Source organism: Dermacentor albipictus, chromosome 6 (assembly GCF_038994185.2).
Source record: "Dermacentor albipictus isolate Rhodes 1998 colony chromosome 6, USDA_Dalb.pri_finalv2, whole genome shotgun sequence".
NCBI lineage: Eukaryota > Metazoa > Arthropoda > Arachnida > Ixodida > Ixodidae > Dermacentor > Dermacentor albipictus.
Window position 1 is genome coordinate 6,645,153 of NC_091826.1, and position 21,771 is coordinate 6,666,923.

The window sequence follows — 21,771 nt, forward strand, 5'->3', positions numbered from 1 at the left end:
AGCGTTGTCTGGTGGACAGACGTTTACCGAGCTCGACTTCAGAAATGCTTTCCAGCAGCTGGTGCTCCAGGATGTCTCCTGGAAGTATGTCACAATATCGACAACTTTGGGGCTCTTTCAGTACATGTGCTTACCCTTTGGCGTGGTCTCAGCCGCAGCCATATTTCAGAGGGAGATGGATAACCTCGTCAGGGGCATGAGGCACGTGGCGGTGTACTTGAATGACATCCTGGTTACTGGCAGCGATGATGGGGACCACCTGCAGAACCTGCACAACGTGCTGGCACGGCTGCAGGACGCCAGTCTCAAGCTCAAGCTGGAAAAGTGCGTTTTCCTGGCCCGCAGTGTTGAGTACTTGGGACATGTAATTTCCCAGGATGGCCTAGCCAGCCTCCCCACAAGGTTGATAATGCGCTCAAAGAGCCTAAGCCCCAAAACAAGAAAGAACTTCAGAGCTACCTCGGCCTCTTCAAGTTCTACAGGAGTTTCCTGCCAAACTTGTCGGAGTATCTACAGCCACGCCATCTTCTGCTTCAAGATGGTCAGCAATGGGTCTGGAAGAAGGAGCAGCACCGGGCCTTCCAGCACAGCAAGGAACTAATCACCAAAGCTCCAGTGTTAGTACACTTCGATCCTGCCAACCCTGTCCTGACCGTAGATGCGTCGCCGTACAGTGTGTGAGCTGTCCTGGTGCACTGGGACAAAGATGGCCAGGAATGCCCTGTGTTGTTCACTTCTGGTTGGCTTCATGCTGCAGAGCAATGTTACAGCCAGCTGGACAAGGAAAGCCTGGATGTCATGTTCGGTGCCGAACGCTTCCACCAGTATCTATGGGGCCGGAAGTTCGAGGCGGTCATGGACCACAAGCCGCTATCTGGGCTGCTCAAGCCTGACAAGCAGTTTCTGTGCAGGCATCACCTCGAGTGGTACGCTGGACCTTGAGGCTGGCAGATCACAGTTACCAGCTGGTTTACCGTCTGGGAAAGGACTTGGGACCTGCTGATGCCCTGAGCCGCCTGCCCCTGCCAGATGTGCCTGATGCTGTTCCAGAACCTGCTGAAGTGTTCATGCTGGAGCACGCGTACCCGGAGGTGCTCTCCATATCTGCAGTATCACAAGCAACCAGCCGGGCCCCAGTCCTGTCTCAGGTGGTCAAGGCGGTGTCCCGTGAGGAGGAATTGGTTCAGCAGGCCTTTAGCCACAAGGCCGCTGAGCTGAGCTTGCAGCAGGGCTGCCTACTATGGAGTTGCAGGTTGGTGATCCCACAAAGTCTCCGGTCCAAGGTCCTGCAGATAGTGCTCGCTGGTCATCCTGGCGTGGAGAAAAACAAGATGGTGGCCCTGTCCCATGTTTGGTGGCCTGGCCTGGCCCAGGAAATCGCTCACATGGTGCAGAGCTGTCAAATCTGCCTGGAGCATCAGTGGGCCTCACGTCATGTGGAAATCTCCCCCTGGCCATTCCCACAGAGACCCTGGTCCTGCCTGCATGTGCATTTTGGGGGACTCTCAAGGGCCATTACTTCCTGGTGGTAGTGGACGCCGTTTCAAAGTGGGTGGAGGTTCTACTTGTCACCACTCCATCACCAGGCGCGACCACTGCAGCGCTACGACAGGTCTTCGCCGCCCAGGGGTTGCCGAACGTCATCGTGTCCTACAATGGTCCTGCTTTCGCCAGCACAGAGTACCTGGCCTGGCTGATGAACGGAATCTGCCGGATGATGGTTCCGCTGTACCACCCTGCTTCAAACGGCGCAGCTGAGCGTGTGGTGCAAACCATCAAGGACAAGCTCAAGAAGAGTGAGACTGGGGATTACCGGACGCAGATTGCCCGGGTACTGTTTCAGTACCGGACCACGCCCTACGATGTCACTGGCCGTGCCCCCTGTGAGCTCCTGCTGGCTCGGATGGTGAAGACACCCTTGGATATCTTGCATCCAGAGCTCCGATCCGCAGTGCTCCTGAAGCAGCTGAAGCGGAAGCTGGCTGCTGACCAAGGGTGCTATCCCAGGCCTTTGCCGCCAGTTTTCGCCAGGCACTTCCGTCCTGGCCCACCCTGGTCCGCCGGACAGGTGGTGTCCTGCCAGCGCCTCATTGCTGCTCGTTTGCATGCCAGATGGGGGAGGGCCACATGGCACAGAATGCCGACCATGTTAGGCCTCGCCCTCGACTGCCATTTCAGAGTTTCAGCCCACAGCAGGACTAGTGGAACACCAGTCGCTTCCAGCGGAACACCGCTCACCTCGGAAGTGGCAAGCGTTGCCAGTGGTGCGGCGCCCATTGGGCCTGTGTCGAGCCCGTTACCACTCACAAGGCCGACCACTGTGGACCCTCGGGATGGAGCGAGGCTGTCTCAGGCAACACTTGGCTTTGCCACACCCGGCCCGTCAACACTGGTGCCCACGCGGAGTACTCGACGGCAAAGGACGCCAGACCGTTACTCGCCTGAATAGCAGGCACTGTCGACCCGGCTAGGAGGCAGAGCCTCGTACCTTGAACTTGGACGTTTGTTTATTTTAGTTAACAAACTGGGGGTAAGGGAGTGTAGCAAGCATGTGACGCCCCCTCGGGCATAATCTTCGTGTGCCCGCCAGGCTCGGTGGCCTGTCAGGCCCAGCAGGCAACATTATACACCACACCCAATAAACACTTGACGAGCACAGCTGCTCGGCGTTCAGTCATCGTATCATTTATCACCACCACGCTGCAGAGCATCCCTCTAACGGAGAGTGCCTTGAGCCCTCCCTCGTTCATGAACTTGGGTGGATCGTGACAGAGAGACTCGCAGCTCATATAGCTCAAATTTTGCGCACCACTCCGCTCAACGACATGGTTACGCCCGACGAGACAACCGGTGCGGGGCCAGCGCTCAACATCAAAGGTGTGCCCGTCCGACTGCCAAAATTCAGTGGCTACCAGGACTGACACTCACCGCTAGACTTTCTGGAGAAGTAAAATGCAGTCCACTTATAATGATATCGAGAAAGACGAAAAATGTGATCGTTATAACTGATGATCGCTATTGGCCTCGAGCTCCACCACTGGAAAAGCTGGCGCCACCGTCGGCGTGACGTGCTAGGAGGGATCACGTGGACATTGCAGCCGCGTCGGCTGCTTCGGGCGCGCCGAAGCGAGCTGAAAACGAGTTTAAATTCCATCGAACGCTGCGGTGCTCATTTAGTGGCGAAATTTTCCCGCTTCGAGTGTCTCCTTTACAACACTTAAAAGCACTACAATAGGTAGTGGCTGCCTTTGAAGGCACGCAACATGGTAGGCTACTGCTCGGTGCCGCAATGCCGGACGTACTCAACGGACCCCGGTGTGAGCCTTATTCCCACGTAGCCGCAGGACAAGCTGCTTGAAGATTGGCTCGCGAAACATGAAACCGGCAAACAGTCATCGGCTACAACTCGGGTATGCAGCAAGCACAGACGCGAGGAAGATTTCTGCTACGCCGCCGGGTCTGCGATCTTCGGAAAACGCGCACTGAGACGCTCGCCCGAGTCCGCTGCCCGACTAATGTCATGACGGTTTGGTCTATGAACTTGTCGATGCTATAGATACTGGCAAGTTCAGTGGAGTGGAAAGGCAGCGATAAGAAGCACATTTAAAAAAAAGCATGGCATATGGTCATGTTTGTGTTATGAATTAATGCACCGGATTACAAAAAAGGAGCAGAGGGAAATTGCACGCTGAGAGCATCGATAAACATGCAGTACGACACAACTCGAGAAATAGTGTTTAAAGGTCAAAGAATTTAGAAGAAAAAAAGATTGAATCGTCGCGACGGCGCATCATAGTCCCCGGCGTCGAAGTCTCTACAATGAAATTATTTTTGAACAGCTCTGATAGCACCCACGTAACAATAGTTGCTTGTATACTGCCAAATGCTCATATTCTGCAGCCTAAAGCTCATGGCACGGTGCGAAAACGCGCGCGTGGAGAAAGCGAAACAGTGCGCGGACAAGCGCGCAGACGCGCAGTCGGTCGCTGCGAATCTGCGCGATCGCTGCATTGAGGCTTCGTTCTATTACACTCCATTTAGTTATACAAACACTATAAGAAAATATTTCGCATCGTTTGCTCTCAGCGTTTACCTACCTTTCACGCAAGAAGCCGGTTCGGGAGGCTCCATCGCGGCGACCGCGCACAGTGGCATTCACTGTACGTATTCGGTAAAGAGATGGTGTCTGGAATGGATTGTGTGCTTTCAGTTTGCCCAAGATTATTATTTAGACAGTAAGGAACTTCTCTCGTTTCGGAAGTACTTACAGCAATGTCCGAAAGAGCTCGCGCGTGGTGTTTTCAGTGAGCGCTGACAGCAAAACCTATGAGGAGCGCGTCACGTGATCCCTCATACTACACCAGCGAGGCGCTTCCGATAGATGGCGACTCCGTAACTTCTCGCCGCCAATATCTGGACTGCAGTTATTAAAAAAAAATTAAAAACGCGGAACATACCTTTGCAGCTTCAAATTCTCTACTTGCTCTAAAGAATAGATGATGTAGAAAGTAGGCCGTGAAATACAAACTTTATTTCTAGCGCCAATGACCGTGTCGAGGGTTAGGCGTGCCGAAATAGTCCGAAATCGCACTTGCTTTTGCGGCAGCTTCAGCTTCACAACCGTAGTGTGCATGGATTCCAGCTGCTGCGCGAACTATGGCGGCAGTCTTTTAGCATGCATACAATCAACTAAGCAGTCGATCGACGGCAGTGCACTTTGCGTGGACATCGAGGTCGGGGTCAAGAAGCCACTGTCAATCTCGTTGTCACTGTCTCTGCTGCCGTCGCCAACGTTGCACAACTTTGCCGTCTGTCGAGACAGCACATCTTTGGTGATCGCCTCGTCGGTGACCTCATCGCACAACGAGGCAGCACTGTCTGCAGTCAAAAACTCTCCTTCGACGCACCACCTGTGTCACCAGTAGGAACGAGCTCCCAGAGCTCGGTTATGTCAGCGGCTTCCACCGTGTTGGTCTCAGTGGGTTGGCGAAGTTCGTCTTTACACACAAAGCCCGCCTTTTTGAAGCAATTGGTGATGAACCACGGGTAAGGCACCTCTTCAACATTGGCGTACAAAGGGTCTCTAACCCCTTTTCCACTGATTGGCATGGCCGCTGTCAGCTCCTGCCTTCACAATCGCGGTGCTCCCGGTTGTCAAGATGGTTGATATCGCCAACTGGGCGAGCTCATACTTCTTCACAAGGACGCTCACCTGAAGCCGCATCGCGAGCCCTGCAAAATATCCATCTTTATGCCAAGCGACACGGCTTTGCGCTTTGTCGGCGCCATCTTCGAACTGGGTTGAGCCGTTGGTTGTCGCTGCTTCAGTGGCGTCAGCCTGCTATCGCGAGAGAGAGAGACGCGAGACAAGCGCCACGGCGCCGCTTTGCTTGTCGCTTCTCTCTCTCTCTCTCTCTCTCGGAGTGACTGTGGGCGACGCGCATGAAGCAGCTAGCGCCATCTTGTGGCGCGCTGCTCCTACTCGGCTATTCTCCGGTGCGCGGGGGCAGGGAGGGACGCGCTGCGTGGTAATGGCGGCAGATACTAACTTACGGAGGTAAACATCGCCTCGTCTCGACATCGTTTGTTTCAGGGAGCTAAGCAACGTGAATGTTACGATTATTTGGCACGGAAAACGCCGTCCAGACGGCTAAATTTTGATTGTATGCGGTGATTAACCTATTGTTATACAGTCGAACACAGATATATCGAACCCACATATATCGAATTATTGTCTGTATCGAACTCGTAAATTATCCCCTTGAAAATTCTGTGTAAAAGTATAGAAATTCGTACGTTTATATTGAACGATATTCTTACCCGCCATTGGATATATAGAACGCCGCGCAATCTCGGCACTCGCTGCACCCGCGTGCTCCGCGCCTCCCCCGAAAGCCTTGGAAAATGTGAGAGCGAGAGGGAGGGAGGCTCAGACAGTACTCCCGCTGCGCATGCTCTCCGACTTGCGGCAACACCCTGCTTGCGGAACTGCTTTTATTTTTCTCTCTTCCAATGTCTCCCATCCTTCCCCCGCGTAACCATAGTGATCGGCTCGGAAAAGGTAGCCAGGAACGAAGGCAGCGGTGGCCTCCTCCTTTTGCCTTTTTTTTTTCTTGTTGCTTTTTCACGAGTTTTGCTCAGCCAACCACAGCTCGTGCCTTTCGTACGTCGCTGTCGCCCTCGGAGGTGGCCATTGCGAGCGCTTTGTTGGCTGTGGCTGCGTACGTGAATTCTTGTGTTTTGTGCGCGTTCTTGTGTTTCGTGTTCATTATTGTTTTGCGTGCGTCTCACGACACATGTGACTGGATCGTGGTGAGCTGACGCGGAAGCAATGGCCACAGCAAGCACAAGCAGCGTCAAGAAGCGCAAGAACCTGGACTTTGCGACAAAGCTGAAAGCCATTCAGCGTGTTGAGGCGGGCGAGAAAAGTGCGATGGTGGCAGACGACTTCGGGATTCCTCGGAGCACTCTAAGCACCTTGTTGAAAAACAAGGCGGACATAAAGTCGAAAGCGGCGGAGTTACGAACGTCGGGAGCTTGTCGTGTGCGCGCTCCTGCCCACGAGAAAGTTGAAAAGGCCCTCTATGCGTGGTTTTTAGAGGTGCGGGCTAAGAACATTCCGGTGGATGGCCCAATGCTAATGGCTAAAGCCAAATGGTTTGCCGCTGCACTCGGTGATGACAACTTCGCCGACAACAAAGGGTGGCTGCAGAGGTTTAAGAACCGCCATAAGATAGTTGGCAAAACCATTTCTGGGGAAAGCGGAGCCGTCATCAGCCAGGATATCCAGCAGTGGATTTCGAAGGAATGGCTGGAAATTTGCGTGAAGTTTTCATCCGCGGAAATCTTCAACACCGACGAGACCGGGTTGTTTTGGCAGATGCTGCCCAGCAAGACGCTCGACGTCCGGGGCAGCACATGTCACGGGGGCAAGATGAGCAAAGTCCGCGTGAGCGTTCTGCTCGCTGCTAACATGGATGGCTCTCAAAAGCTCCAGCCCTTTGTGATTGGCAAAGCAAGGGCACCGCGCTGCTTCAAAAACTGTAAGGAGCTCCCCATTCGCTACGCCTTCAATAAGAAGGCGTGGATGACGCGTCAGCTGTTCACAGAATGGCTGCAAGCGTGGGACGCCGAACTGGGCAAATCGAGGCATCACGCTTGCCTCCTCGTCGATAACTGCTCGGCCCATCACACCACCTGCAAGCTCGAAAACATCGCACTCAAGTTTCTGCCGGCGAACACGACAGCAAAGTTGCAGCCGCTCGACCACGGCATCATTAAGTCGTTCAAAGTCGGCTACAGGAGGCAACTCATTGATAGGCTTTTTGTGAACCTCCGCATGCGCACCGAGCTTAAGGTTGACCTGCTGGGGGCCATTCAAATGATGACGGGCGCCTGGAGAGACGTGAAGCAGGATACTGTGGCCAACTGCTTCCGGAAGGCAGGCCTCATGACAGCCAAACTTCCTGAAACCTGCGAAGACGGCGACGGCGACAACGAGTGCATGGACGACGCATTTCGCGAGTTGTCGTCCCTTTTCCCGGCTGCTGTTCCAGCCGAAGTGTCTGCTGACGATTATGTGAACGTTGACAGCAATGTTCAGGCTGTTGCGAGCCTCGCCGACGAGGATATTGTAGCTGCAGTCGGAGGGACCCAGGCTGACAGCTCGAGTGGCGACGAGGATCGTCCGATCGAGGGCGCGGCTACACGCTCGTACTCCGCCGCTGAAGTGGCGGCAGCGTTCAGCTTGATTCGCCGTTGTTGCGGCGACATGGAAGGAACCGGGCTTTCGCACCTGAACAGCCTTGATAAGATCGAGGTTGGCGTCTTTAATTTCATTTGCAAGGCGAAGAAGCAGACCAACATAAGCGATTTTTTTTCACGCAAATAAAGCATTACGCTGCGTCGTGTGTGCGGAAATAGTTCTCATTCTTGAATACGCCGATTGATAGGTCATCGTCCGCCACAGGTAAAGTCTCTGGGCCTGTATTTTTTATATCAAATTTTCTATATGTCGAATTAATTCGCGATCCCCTTCGAGTTCGATATATCCGTGTTCGACTGTGTTTTTTTTTCCCCCTTAGTCCTAATGCATAAAATGACACTCTCATGTCGACCCATCGTTATAACCGGTAGATCGTTATATGTGGTACCGTTATAAGTGGACTGCACTGTACTCGGAGTACTGCATTATTGCGGGGATTCCCCCTGACCGCCATTTGCAGTTGCATCCAGCAGCGTTGGAGGGGTCAGCCAAACAATGGTAGCGCTTCTCAGGTGCACCCACCCTGGACTGGCAGTTTTTCACATCCGAATTTACGGCGCAGTTTACCTCCATTGACTACAAGTTTAAGCTAAAAGCAGAGCTAGATCAGCGCACTCAGCATCTGGCAGAAAACCTCAAGCAGTTCATTCACGTCATTTCCAAATACTATAACAGTATAGCGGAGCCCGTTTCAGATGCCGAAAAGGTGAAACGCATGCAGAGACAAACGCATCCGACATTCTAAGACCTAACAGGCCAGCATGAGCTTCACATACCTGCAAGAAATGGCGAAGGCAGCCGGCTCTATCATGGAACGCGCTTGGCATCGCTTGCACTACGTGCAACAGTCATTACCGCTTATTGCACAAGCAGCAACCACACCCTACTGCAACGCCCAAGCAAACCCTCCCGGCCCAGCAATGAGAGTGGCAGCTGCAGCCTGCGGCAGTTTCAGCTTCTGAGTGTCTGCGGTCAACGACTCTTCACGTTGGAGCCCCAAAATGGAACTCCTCATCGATGTTTGTTTAAACAAGCCAGTGAAAGCTAGAATTCTGCCACTCTGCACCGAGTGGCTTGTCAGTGGCTGCCATGCCCGCCAATAAAATGTTCCTCACAGCAGGACTTTGCTGGATGAGTGAAAGATGCATAGTGCATGATCCTGTCTGCCATGGTCAACAAGGCCTTTAAAAAGTGCAGGCTTTCGAATGCCATGGACGGCACCGAGGATGAAATGCTTTGGTCTGTTGATAGCGATAAGGAGTTGTTTGATAACGATGACGAGTGATATCTAATACCCACAGGACTCGTACTGGCGCAGTGAAAATCTTGGCGTCAAGGTACGCCTGTTCCATTTGTGTTTTTATTCATTGCAATTTTAGTGTATTGGGAATAAATCTGTCTTCTTCCAAATAAGAGAAAATAGTATTTCTATATGAAAGCACGAGGTGCGCGGTATTGTACTCTCTTTCTCTCTTTCTTTTGTTTCGTGATGGAAAACGGGTGTGCGTTACAATCAAGGTTTTCATTTTTAAAATTTTTTGGGTCAGGGAATGCAGGTGTACGTTACAATTGAGGGCGCGTTAGAGTTGAGTAAATACGGTAATGGCAGTGGAGTGAAGATAAAAATCTAAAAGGGTTAAAAATTTGAAAGGAAAGAGATAAATGTGTAAGTGATCCCTCTCACGCCTTGTCGGAAAAAGAAAATGCTTCTCTGCATGAAAGATTATGATTTAGCCGATTTTGCAGATGTATTTGCGACTCGTGTACGCATGCCTATGCTGGAAAAGGTATAAAATGGCTGGAGAATTTCAAATAAACTTCTAGTTCGCAGTCAGCTCTCTTCTGTGGTATTTGTTTCCTCATGTCCTTGTCTTATTCGCGCTTTTCAACCTCAGTTCCAAGTACAGTCGACTCCCGTCAATACAGTGGACTCTCGTTAAACGGAACCTCAAGGGGCCGGGAACGTTTGTTCCGTTTATCAGGAGTTCCGTTTAGAGAGAGAAGGTTCAGGATATCGCAATACGTTCCAGACTGCTTGGTCCCGACGAGGCAGGCGTGCGCGCAATTGGCAGTCTCCGCTGAAGCGGATCTCAGATGCAAAATTTAGGTATTTAAGAGGACGGTACGCTATGGGCACAAACTTTATTGCACAAAAGCGGTAAGCAATGAACTTTTTTTCAGAGCACCACTAAAATAATAATTAAAAAAAAATCTCAATAGTCCACTTATTCCGCGGAAATCAGTGGGAACTGCGATTTATTGGCTTGTGAAAAAGGATTTTATGTTTGCTTCTTTGGGCTCTCGCAACCGTTTTCTTTGAGGGCCAAAGCGTGACGTATCGAAAGCCTGCCGCAGCTTATCCTTGTCCTGAAGTATCCTCGTGAGGCTGCTCTTGGGGACGGCGTGCTTCGTCGCAAGCGCTGTTTTTGTGAAGCGACCACTCTCGAAGTTGTTGATTATCTCCATCTACCCTTTCAACGTAAGGGCATTGGGAGGTCGCTTCTGCGCTGCCATCAGGTGCTGACTTCGCGACGAAATGTCGCAGACGACGCTAAACAGCGGGTGTAAGGCTTAAGCCTAACAACAGCAAGCGCACCGTTAGACAGCAAGCGATGCGGTTACAGTGTGCGAGAAAGAAGTAGGGGAGACAGTGATGCGTACCGCGATGGGGCTCTGCGTGAACGTCAAGTTGCGGTTTCGAGTCTATTTTCGGTTCTGTTTATACGGTGGTCTGAAAATTCGAGTTCCGATTAACGGGATTTTTTTTTACATTGCCTTAATGCAAAACCAACCAACTGCGAGGCGTTCGTTCCGTTTAAGTGTTGATTCCGTTTAACCGATTTCCGTCTATCGAGATTCTACTGTACATAGTTTACGGGGACCACGAAAAACTATGCATTAAACGAACTTGCGATTAACCACAATGAACAAAAAGGGACATGTTTATTTCAAAGCTGGCTGTTTATGAAAAGAAATATATATATATGTTATTGCTGTCTGCTTCTGCTTGCTAAATCTTGCTGTGGAAAGAAAGTTCTGCAGGCTGTAGATGTGCCTGAGTGCTTCCTCGGCATTGCTCTCTGCAGCAAAAAACCACTGCGCATGCGCAAGGCCCACAGCTACATCAGCAGCTTGCGGTTGCAGCTCACTTGCAATGTCGTCGTCCACGTCACCTCCGTTACTAGCCTCGTTTGGCCGAACGATCTCGATGATTTCAGTGTCCGTTAGTGCACCGCACATTTCTACTGTGCTGTCAACAGCAACATATTCTTCGAAAGGGACATTGCCGAGAGCTGCTTGAAGACTACAGTCGAACCCACTTATAACAGCATTCACGTGCCACGAAAATTCCATTCTTATAACCGATAATTGTTTTAACCGGGTTGCATCAAAAAATCAAAATAGGCGGATTGCAGAGCTGATCTGAGAAAATGATGGGGATGCTAGTTCTCCTCCCCACCACCTTCCTCTGCCTGGCTGCTGATTGTGTTCGCATGTTTGATTTCTTTGCGCTTTGATCGCATGTAACAAGCCGTGGCTGCCGGCACTGCCATAACAACTGCAAAGAAGTGTCACGGGTGGCAAGTGATGTGCGAGTACCGTCGAGGCATCACTTTGGTGGCGCCAAAAGGGGCCTTTTAAAAATTGCGAGAAGGCTGCCGTGTTTGAGAATTCCAGAATAAACGCTGAAAAGAGATCGCCACAAGCATCTCGCCACGTATTTCTTTCTGGCTTGCATGAGAAAAGCGTATGTCTGTGAGCCATACATGCTTTACGTGAAGCTTGCCGACATCTTTCTCCAATGCATCCCGGTGTTCCATGTAGGGCAGCAGAAGGTTCCTCGCGAAAACGAAGCCTCGGAGGGGCTGAATCAAGCTGGGCCTCCTGTGAAGACAACGTTGAGGCAGCCTGCCCTACCGCGTCATCGCTGCCGTTGTCATTGCTATCCGATGCAAGCACGTTCACGGCGATTGCCTCGTCGGTTAGAAGCAATTACTTTCCAAATCTATAGTTGTGCGCTTTCTTTTAACCAGCAACGTCGTGCATTGCCGATGATCAGCGGGCAGATCAGCCATCTTCAGTTTCGGCGGCAAGTCAAGCGAAGTTGAGAAACCGTGTGGCCAGGAACGACTTCGACGCAACCAATAAAAACGAATGCGAGCGATTAAGCTGTTCGCAGAACTGCACTAAATGAGGAGCCAGCAAGCAACGTGCGAGCAGTCTGCCTAATCTGTTCAGCGCAGTTGGCGCGGTCCATTTTTGTTTAGGAGGGAAGGGCTATGGGTGCAGCCTATTCGTGTTCGTGGGGGTGGAAGGGCAATAGGAGAGAGCCGCACGGAAATGGCTGGAAAATGAGCGCGTGACAGCTGTTGGAGCAGCGGCCCGAATTTCTCGTTTTCTTTTTTTTTTTCTTTTCAAGGATTTCGCATTTCACTACCTTTCGGCTCAGACACCCAGCAGTCAGACATCATCGTTATAACCGATAATGCGGTATCAGGGCATTGTTGTAAGCGGGTTATTTCACCATGGAAAACATACAAAAGTCGACGGTGCAGCAGCTTGTCATTGTTATAAGCAGTATATTGTTAAAACCGGTATTGTTATAAGCGGGTTCAACTGTATTGTTGTCAGGCTCACTTGTGTGTGCTTCCTTCACTGGAGAAAACGAATCATCTCATGCGGCACTTATAACAAAACCACAGACCCTAAGGCAGTTTGCAATGGTTTCCCCTTTAACGCAACCCCATGCTCGTGCCATCATGTGGATGGCTCCGAGGAGGCTCACCTCATACTCAGTTGAGTTGTCCATACACAATAGTATTCGCTCAAGAAGGTGCTTCCGGTACAATACCGTTACATTTTTCATGATCCCGTGGTCCATAGGCTGCAACACCGATGTTGTGGTGACTGTCAAGTAAGCGACGTGGATCACTTGTCCACAAAGAACAACACTTTGTGGTTGTTCTTTGCGATCATGTTCAAGGGGGGAGGCTATAGTTTAGGCCAAACATTTTTTATTCATTAAGATATCTGGATGAAACTTTCATGGTACGTTCACACCACCAAACTATGAAGAACTGCAAAGCTTCATGAATATGTGTTTATTAGTTCCAGAGTTATCGAGGTCTAACTAGCTGGTTCATGTGTATGCCTGAAGAAGAGCCTAGAGAAATCCCAGGACATCGTAGGAAGCTGAAATTGATTCTGCTGATCCCTTGATAGATATCCCAGGGGACTGGAAAGCCCTTTTTAAAATTTCCCCTCCATAAAATTCTAACACAACTTTGAATTTGATGTAGCCAGTATTGACCACATTAATCAAAAGTTAATTGCTTACTATAAATTAACTACTGTAAAAACTGGACTATAGGTCGGGCCGGAATACAGGTCGACCCCCCAACTAACCAATTCTAAAAATGAAAAAAAAAAACCTTTTTCAATGACAAAAGTACCGACCCTGACCTTGAAACAAATGCGACTCAGCCGGTTGCACAGTGGTGACGGTATTTATTTAAATGCTGCTCGCATGTGCACCTGGCCAAGTTTTTAACAGTAACGCGCGACCATTGACCTGCATGCTTGTCAGCACCTTATTAACGGCGCTGAGCGGCGAAACAAACGAGATACGCGCATGCGTACACACGTGCTTACTTTCGCTATTTCGCCACTCCGTGCCGCGATGATAAGGTGCTGACAAACACGCGGGTCGATGGTCGCGCGATACTGATAAAAATTGGCCGGGTGTATAGTACACAGTAGGGCACGAAGTGCACGTGTGCTTCTCGCTGCCGACGTCCCATAGAGCATCGTCCTCTGTGCCGTGCAGGGCAAAGCCCTTCCTCTTCATGAATTGTCGTACCCAGGAAAGCGAGCCCTTGAACTACGACCTCGTCAGTCCAGAGGCGCGCGTGATCTCTACCGCTTTTAATCGGATGCATTCGGCAGTCACAGGCAGAGATCTTACACGCAGCTCTCGGACGAACTCCGCAACCTTGTCTTCCAGTTCTGGATATGCTGCGGTTGTTTTCTTGGGTTGCTGCAAGTTGCGATATGCTGCTTCTGCCTCTGCCAGTACCGAATGTTCTTTTCGGATACTCCAAATTCGCGCTGTGCCGCCAGGTTGCTGTGGGCTTCCGCGTACTCGACCGCCCTTTTCTTGAAGGCGACGGTAAATTGCCGTCGGCTTCCGCTCATTTTGAAACAAAATGTGGAAAAGCAGCCTTTAAGCAATATAACTTTGTGAAAATGGAAACGCAAATTGGCAGTGCCACAATGTCGCCACGCCGCGCTGCTCCTGATGGCGATGGCGGCTGTTTACTTCATCTGCCCATTGTTGCAAGACTACCGTGGTTTTTCCGCAAATGTCTGGTATATAAGACGAGGGTTGACTATTCGCAATGGTTTTAAAGAAAAAAAGTTCGACTTATATTCCGGTTTTTACGGTATACCAGCTTTAAAAAAAAGAAATTTGTTACAGCCTGGCAAAGTCATTCAGAAATAGAACAAAAAAAAAAACGGCACACAAATCTGAAGAGCGGTTCTTGAGATATCGCCCTCCCCAGCACCACTACTAGTGAAAAAATCCATTCTGAAAAAACAGGCCTTAAAGTTGAATACATATATTTATATTAGAAAGCTCCTACGACTCCAGGCACACTCAATGTGTTAGATTCTTGAGTGGCGACAGCCGACAGCGCAGTTCTGCTGCTGCAATTGTCTACAAAGTCGGCACTCGCTGCGGAAGATCGGAAGTTCAATGCTCGTGCAAGTCGCATATTGCGCTTCCGCGCACCAAACATCTGCACTGTCTTGGGCTTCTTAGCCGGCATCGCTTGCAACAAACAACTAGCAAAAAAAAAAAAGAAAGAGCTGGGAAAATAATGTATAAGGTAGCGCAAGGCGATAAGCAGCTCGCAAGCAGACGTCTGTGTAGGCGGACGGAGCAAGGGGCAACAAGGACGTGAGCACGGTGGGCGCGGCACCGAAGGGAGCAGCCGATGACAAGCGCGCTTTAGCCCGCAGGATTTCAATGTGCTGCTCCACCTATCAGCGCTGTGCATAGCATTGCGGGAAAATGCCAAGAGCGCCTCAACCGTGCCGACGATGCCATTTTGCAAGGCAGCAAACCAGAGACCATGAATTCACGGTGAAAACGACAACAAGATGGCAGAGGCAGGCCGCGTAGACCGGGAATGGCGCGAACACAAAGTTTGACTTCATTTCGGCATGTGCACGTGTTTTGTGGGCTGCAGTGGCATCACAAGTAGCGTTTGCGGTTGAATTAGGTGCTGATTATAGACAGTTTTAGTTTAGCGTACGCAACTTATAGTGTATGCTAAGCAGCGCATGTTTTCTAAAACAATTTTAGTTGGCCATTGATATCTTCAGGTCTCAGAGGCCATATGCCGTCGTTGCGGCTATTTTCCACCTGTAGCAATAGGTGGCGGTGACATCTCGAATGTTTCTTTCGTTAGGCTTCGACTTGTTCGAAATGAGATGCGATCTCGCAAACACCACGGGGTTATCCATAATACTCTGTCGTTGAAGCGGCCTGAAACTAAGTGAAAGCCGTTTACACAATCATTTTGTACGAACAAAGGGCATTTTACAAAAGCAACGCCAAATTCAATTCAAAGCAGGCAGCCGGGACCGCCGCCATATTTCACGCAAACTCCGCAAACCACGCAAAAACGCTAACGCCAACTCGTTTGTGTTGTGTACGCCTGCTGTACTCGCTATTTCGTTCAGCATTCAGCGCATGCACAGTGACGACCCGCTATTTTTTAGCGTATGCTATGGTATGGTGTGCACTGTACGAAAACTGTCTAATTACAGAACAGGTAGCTTACGAGACATACACGCCAAAAATATTGTTTTCCAAAAACGACTTTTTCGCGATTTTTCGGTTTTCAAGGGCCACATCCCACCTTAATTAGTCAGTCTTTAAATGTGTCTCCCATCATCCAAGCCTTCTTGTTTAATGCATAGTCGACGGGCAGCGTTTTGATACCTTTATAACATCTAGGCTTAGCGGCTTTACCGATTACCAGCAGGCAACATCGCTGTGTGCTAGTCATATTCGCCGCAATCAGAACAGGCACTCTCTCTTTACTGCATTTCTCTCCGGCACAGTCATCGTCTTTGAAGGTCAAAGTCTTCTCAGGTAACATTATGTAAAAAAGTGCTGTCTCGTCGACATTAAAGGTGTCTTCCCGCCGATACTCGTTTAAGTACTCGTGAGGCTAGTCTTATGCCCTTTTTCCACTCATACTTTTAAACACCAGGTAATGATGTTGGTTAAAGCATGTCAGCCATCCATTGGAAGAAGCGAAGTTCTCAATTCCTAGCATCGTAGCAAGTGATAAGGCTTTCGCTGCAACGATATCGCCGCTGAGCGGGAGATGCTTCGAGTATCGAGCACTTGTTCTTCATGAAGCTTGAAAGAGTGTTCGGCTTGATGCCGTATTTCCATGCAATATCTTGCTTGGCGGTGCTTTCTTCCTAAACTTCCTTCAAAATATTCACTTTCTTCGCCAAGTCGAGCGTCCAATCAGGTCCGCAAGTTGCCATTGTCGCGACTGCACCCTATATGCGCATGGAACTTCCAAACCCACTCGAGGAAACAATGGGAGAGGCCCGGGGCGTGCTGTTTGCACACGTATACTGTAGCACAAGGCTAATCTTGCCGCTTCATGATCTGCAGTGCTGTAGTCAGCTGCGATGTCAATGGCCCCGGTGCTTAACTTTGATGCTTTATAAGCTGTGGCGCTGTGGTCAGCTGCGATGCTGATAATGCCTGTGCAGCACATAAAGCTGTTTTGCACTTTAAAAATAGCTAATTTATCAAACATTATGATCGCTTCCAGGCATCCGATTGAAAATAACTTCTAGTCAAACTATATTTTAGACTTCTAGCTTCCAATTACCGAGCGTTTTTTTCTGTAGGATTGCATCCAAAACCGACGGGACCCCACTTCACTCCCAATTAACCAATAATTTCAATTAAGCGACTTCAAATTATCGGGATTCGACTGTATTTAACTGCCCTCTGCGGCAGCTTCACCGCGATACTCACCCGCCAGTCTCACGTGAAAACGCCAGTGTGCACTCAGTTCCTCATTTCGGTATCAGCTAATCTCCGGGATAGTTGCACGCAGCATTCACAGCTATCACAGCCAATCCTATTGCGATAAGCATCTTTGCCTATCTCTTTCACAACACGTGGTGCTGTCCCAAGTCTAGCGCACATTTTTAATAGGCGATAACCAAAACACACTCTGCCGTTCCCTTCTGCAGAGCACGTATACATATGTGATCATGTACATTTTCTGGCTTCTAGATCCGATGTGAACTAATAGAGGCATGAGGCATGCGCAATTGAGGACAGTATATAGCCTCCCATTTACGTGAAAATGACAGCGCGTACAGTTTCTTATTCTGGTACCAGCAAACCTCTGCGGGGGTTGTCTGGCGCAGCATTCACAGCTGTCGCCGCCAAACCTATTACAGTAACCATCTTCACCTATCTGTTTTACAGCGTGTGGTGGGTAGTGCAATTGGTAGCGTACTGCATGCTTTTAGTAGGAGATAATCCAAACACGCTGTTACTTCCTGCTGCAGGCGGTGCAATGTGGGTATCACATTTTGCTTCTGCTGCACCCAATGTCACCCACCAGCTCATTTTCGTTTCAGTTTCCCGTTGTCCTCTTAAGACACCACACAGTATGAAAACAACTAAATGCGTATCGGGCCGCTGGAGCATTACCAGCTCAATGCGCGTTATCGTCTCGTGCCACAACTATCCGCGCGACGATTCACATTATGTAGACGTCAACAATAGTTGATCTGTAAAATTTTTTAGGTGCTTCGGATCATGTTTTCCTGGTTAGTACATTTTTTTCTCAGTTTTTTCCAAAATGTATGAACAAGGTTCTAGTGTATTTGGTAGCAGTGTTAGAACACCCTTCATATGCATTGTATGACAGCTAGAATGTGTATCACTTGTCTCGTGGAAGCAGCATATAAAAGGTTGCTGCTTTCTCTTGATCTCAAATCTCCATGACAAGCTTTGCGGCTTATTTAGTGTATGCTGATTTATCTTCGCCCACAATCATGATTGCACACTGAGAGGAGCACTGTTGAGCTTACATTTCTATTCTGATTGTTGCGTATTCGATTCAATTGGATATTCAAGGACATCTTTCTGAAAATATTTGTATACAATGTAGAATAATTTTTAATATTCCAACAGCCCTAGATGTGCTGTGCAACTCTAATCATGTGTTGCCAGCTAGTTCTAACAGGTGCAACGTATTTCCTTAGTTGTGCTGACCTTATAAATTTCTACGACAACTGCTGCTTGGATCACAAGTTATTGTAGGCTCTAGCTGATGTGGCTTCAACAGTAAGAATGTTCAGGAACATGGAGGGCATCTATGAATATTCATGTAATAACGTATCTACATCAAGCATTACCCAATAAGGACATTAGACTTTTAGTGGGGTTGTTCATGTGTCCTCAGCGGGACTTAACTAGATGTCTTTATTCTTGCAGCCATCCGAGATCAAGAAGAATTTGCGCAAGTTCAGTGGGTTTCCCTTTGAGAAGGACTCTGCAGAGTATGTGAAGAGACAAAAGATGGTGGCAAAGTAAGTTGGCACTGGGAGCAGCTTTGATGTGGTTGTGTTGAATTGGGTGGAACGTAAACCTTTTGCACATTGACTTGCAGACCCCGACAGATGGAACTGATGGCAGCATTGGCTGTTTGTTTCACAGTGTCATATCTGCCAGCTCTCCATAATGTTCTATAGCCTTCATCAATTTGGGCTTGCATTCAGATCTTACAAATGTTGCTACCCGCGTTGCAAAAAAAAAAAAGAATGATTGCACAAAGCCGCTCTCGTCAGTCACTGAACCTCCTGTTGGAATTCGTCTGATGCTGAAACATATTGCAGTTAAGGGTAGATGCTACTTGAAAATTTAAACATTATTTTTTGTGTGCGGGAGGTTTGGAAATTGAGCCAATTAGAGATATCTTCAAGCATATTTTGAATATGTCATTGGTTTGTATGTAGCTGCTAAGCATTTCTTGATTTGCTCTATTTTTGCGCACATAGCCCGCACCAAAATTCTTTAAATTTGGCGGTAAAGTTGGGATGCAGATTCTATGAAAATTTCTGCTTGAAGTGTGGCTTCACGTCAACTGTGGTGCGTGCTGCCGCTGTAGGAGTTGAGGACGGACTTCGGGATGAAACACTTGGGAAGTTTTATTTTACATTATTTACAGTGAGACGTCAATGAACAGTCGTACAGTCATTACGGGCCGGCAGCAACTCGGACGCTGCGGCCCGTGGCAAGAAGTTCGAGAGAGGTGAATCCGGGAATGCTCTACGAATCCTGGAATGCTCCTCTGCTGCTCCTGGTCTGCGTCTTTTAAACCCTTCGAGGTCTGGAAGACGTGTCATGTTCGCCCAATGGGAGAGTCCGCTCAGATGACGCCATTTTCGGCCAATGGTAGGCGCCCGTGCGGTGGTGTCACACCCGGCGGCTCCCTGTGGTCTTGCCTTGCTGACTTACGATGCTGACTTACGCGCCGTCACAAAGGCGGATGGCGGGGCGACGCTTGGGCCCCAATTGTCCGAGGGCCTCCTACTCCCGGCGGTATGGCCTCGCTGGCTTGCAAATGCCCTCTTCAAAGGCGGCCGGTGCGACGCTGCCAGGCCTTCCCGGTACATCACAGCCGTCTGGTTTTGGGACTCACTTTACCTGGAACAGTGCTGGGCTATCCCCTCGTTTTCTGGAAGAGTCAAGCAGTGAATAGCTACCGGCGGCGTACGAAGTGGGGGCCTTCAACTTGTTTGCACATGCGCTCCTCTGGAATGTGCTTTCCGTGTCTCTGCGCTTCTCAATTAGCGTTGCTGCGATTCGATGTGTTCTGGGGAACTCAAAGTAGGCACAGGAAACAGCCCCATATCTAACACCGTGAAGCCAACACCCCAAGCCGAGGTTCTCTGCCATTCAGTGGGACTTGGGAGTTGATTTGAAGCTCCCTTCTCCCCGTTTTCTCTGTCACCCATTCTCCTCTGCTTTACGGGTCACCATTTTGCGCTTAACGGTTAGTCGATAGTGCATGCGGTGCCGGCAAACTTATGTAGTCACCTGTTCTCGTGGCGCTCCTTCAGTCTGCGTGAAGCGTTTTGCCATACGGTGGTGAGCCAAATCACCGTTCGGATTTTTGGCTCGATCCCATTTGCTCTGCCGCTGTTGCTGATGCGAGGGCTTTTCCATTTGTGGTGTTATCTGTTGTCATGTGAGTGCTAACTGTGAAGGGATCTGATTCATGTCGCATATCCTGTGACTAATTCAGTCGCGATAACGTCTGGAGTGTGAATCCAGCTTTGTCAGCATCGCCGAAGAATGGGGAAGTCTGGTTGAGGATACGACCTAGCAAGTCGTGCATCCGCTAATGGAGACTGTTTTTGCAAAGATTTGAGCAGTGTCGTATGCAGTTACTTCCGCCGATTATACACGGGCATATATTTTCTTTTCTTTGCAGGCTGTTGTAATTGGGGGGGTGGGTTACACGCTGTGGCGGGTAATATGTGTGCAAATATACGGTATTTCCTGCACAAAGGCGAAACGTAGTGATCCTTGCGGACACTTTCCCATGTATTAAATTTTCACAGAAAGCATTTTGCTGTAGCTTATTCAGCTCTTTGTAGACTGCAAAGTGCTGATATCTATCCAATCGGCTGTGCACTTATAATTGTCCTATAGTAAGGAAATTTGGCATATGTACTCTTCCAAGATATGTAGAGTGCTGATATCTACTTGAAATTGCAACATCTTTCAGCAGTGGTTGTGAAAGTACACGGTTACATTTCATGGTTGTCAAAGCAGGCAATACCGACTACCATTTGTTGCATTGATAGGCAACTTGCAGAGGCCATGGGCTGCGTCGCAGCTTGGAGAAATATATGAGAGCTATTGGCTTCTTCAGCACAAGGTCGGCAGGGAGGGGTGAGCACATGGCGATGTGATCAAGCCTGCCAGGGGGGGGGGGGGGGGGGGGGGCAGGAAACGTGCGTCTGCCCTCTCCCCCCAGCATGCGCGTGACTCTTCTACTCTTGCTGCGGCTGCACACGGCTGTCCATATGCGGACCACGCACCTAATCTTGGAGGTAATCTGTGGCAAGTGCAAAGGCCGAGCCGAGATTGTTGGTGCCTTGATGTGCATTGCATTCCCATGTGTCTAGTGTTGGTGGTCGTGTAATCTCAAGTTTCCGTGACACAGATTGTTCGCTTGGGTTGTGACAGCGAGTGTTTGTGGTCATTGAGTGAGATCTGTTCATGTTTGCCTTAGCGTGCACGACTCCAATAAAACTGTGACCCTTACTTTGCATAACCCGCTGTGGTTACTTAGTGGCTATGATGTTTGGCTGCTAAGCTTGAGGTTGCAGGATAGAATCTTGGCCATGGCGGCTGAATTTCAATGGGGGTGAAATGCGAAAACACCTGTGTACTTGGATATAGGAGCACGTTAAATGTTCCCAGGTGTTCGAAATTTTCGGAGTCCCCCACTACGGCTTGCCTCATAACCCGAAAGTTGTTTTGGCACGTAAAATCTCATAATCTCATCTAATTACTTCGCATCGCCATCGATGCACTGCCTTTCTAGTGAAAATTGTGACATTTCTTTTTATCAGGACAAGTCTGTATCTTATTACGCTTTCATTTTTGATTTTTGGGTGCCATCTGATAACTGTGGGCACTAAATGTGGTCTGCCATGGTCTCTATGACTTATGCCACTGCGTGACACAACACTAGCAAGTTTCTAATGCCGTGAGCTGCACCGTGTTCTCTGGTGCTCATAACTGTACTATTATGTCCCGACCTTCTTGCACTTTGTTTCCCTTAAGATCAGCCAACCATGTTTGGTCAAGATTTTAAATTATGTGAAAGAAGACTTGTAATATAGTTTTTGTGGCACCAAAAGGGAATCCA

General features: G+C 49.3%; 1 protein-coding gene across 1 annotated transcript in view; it reads left to right on the forward strand.

Annotated features, from left to right (window-relative positions):
• The window catches only part of LOC135901420 (protein DEK-like), a 133,206-nt gene that overhangs the window by 33,246 nt on the left and 78,189 nt on the right, over positions 1-21,771 (forward strand). Inside the window, exon 5 of the mRNA XM_070539836.1 lies at positions 18,321-18,415. Coding sequence (XP_070395937.1) covers positions 18,321-18,415 — 95 coding nt within the window. The remainder of the gene's footprint in view (positions 1-18,320; positions 18,416-21,771) is intronic.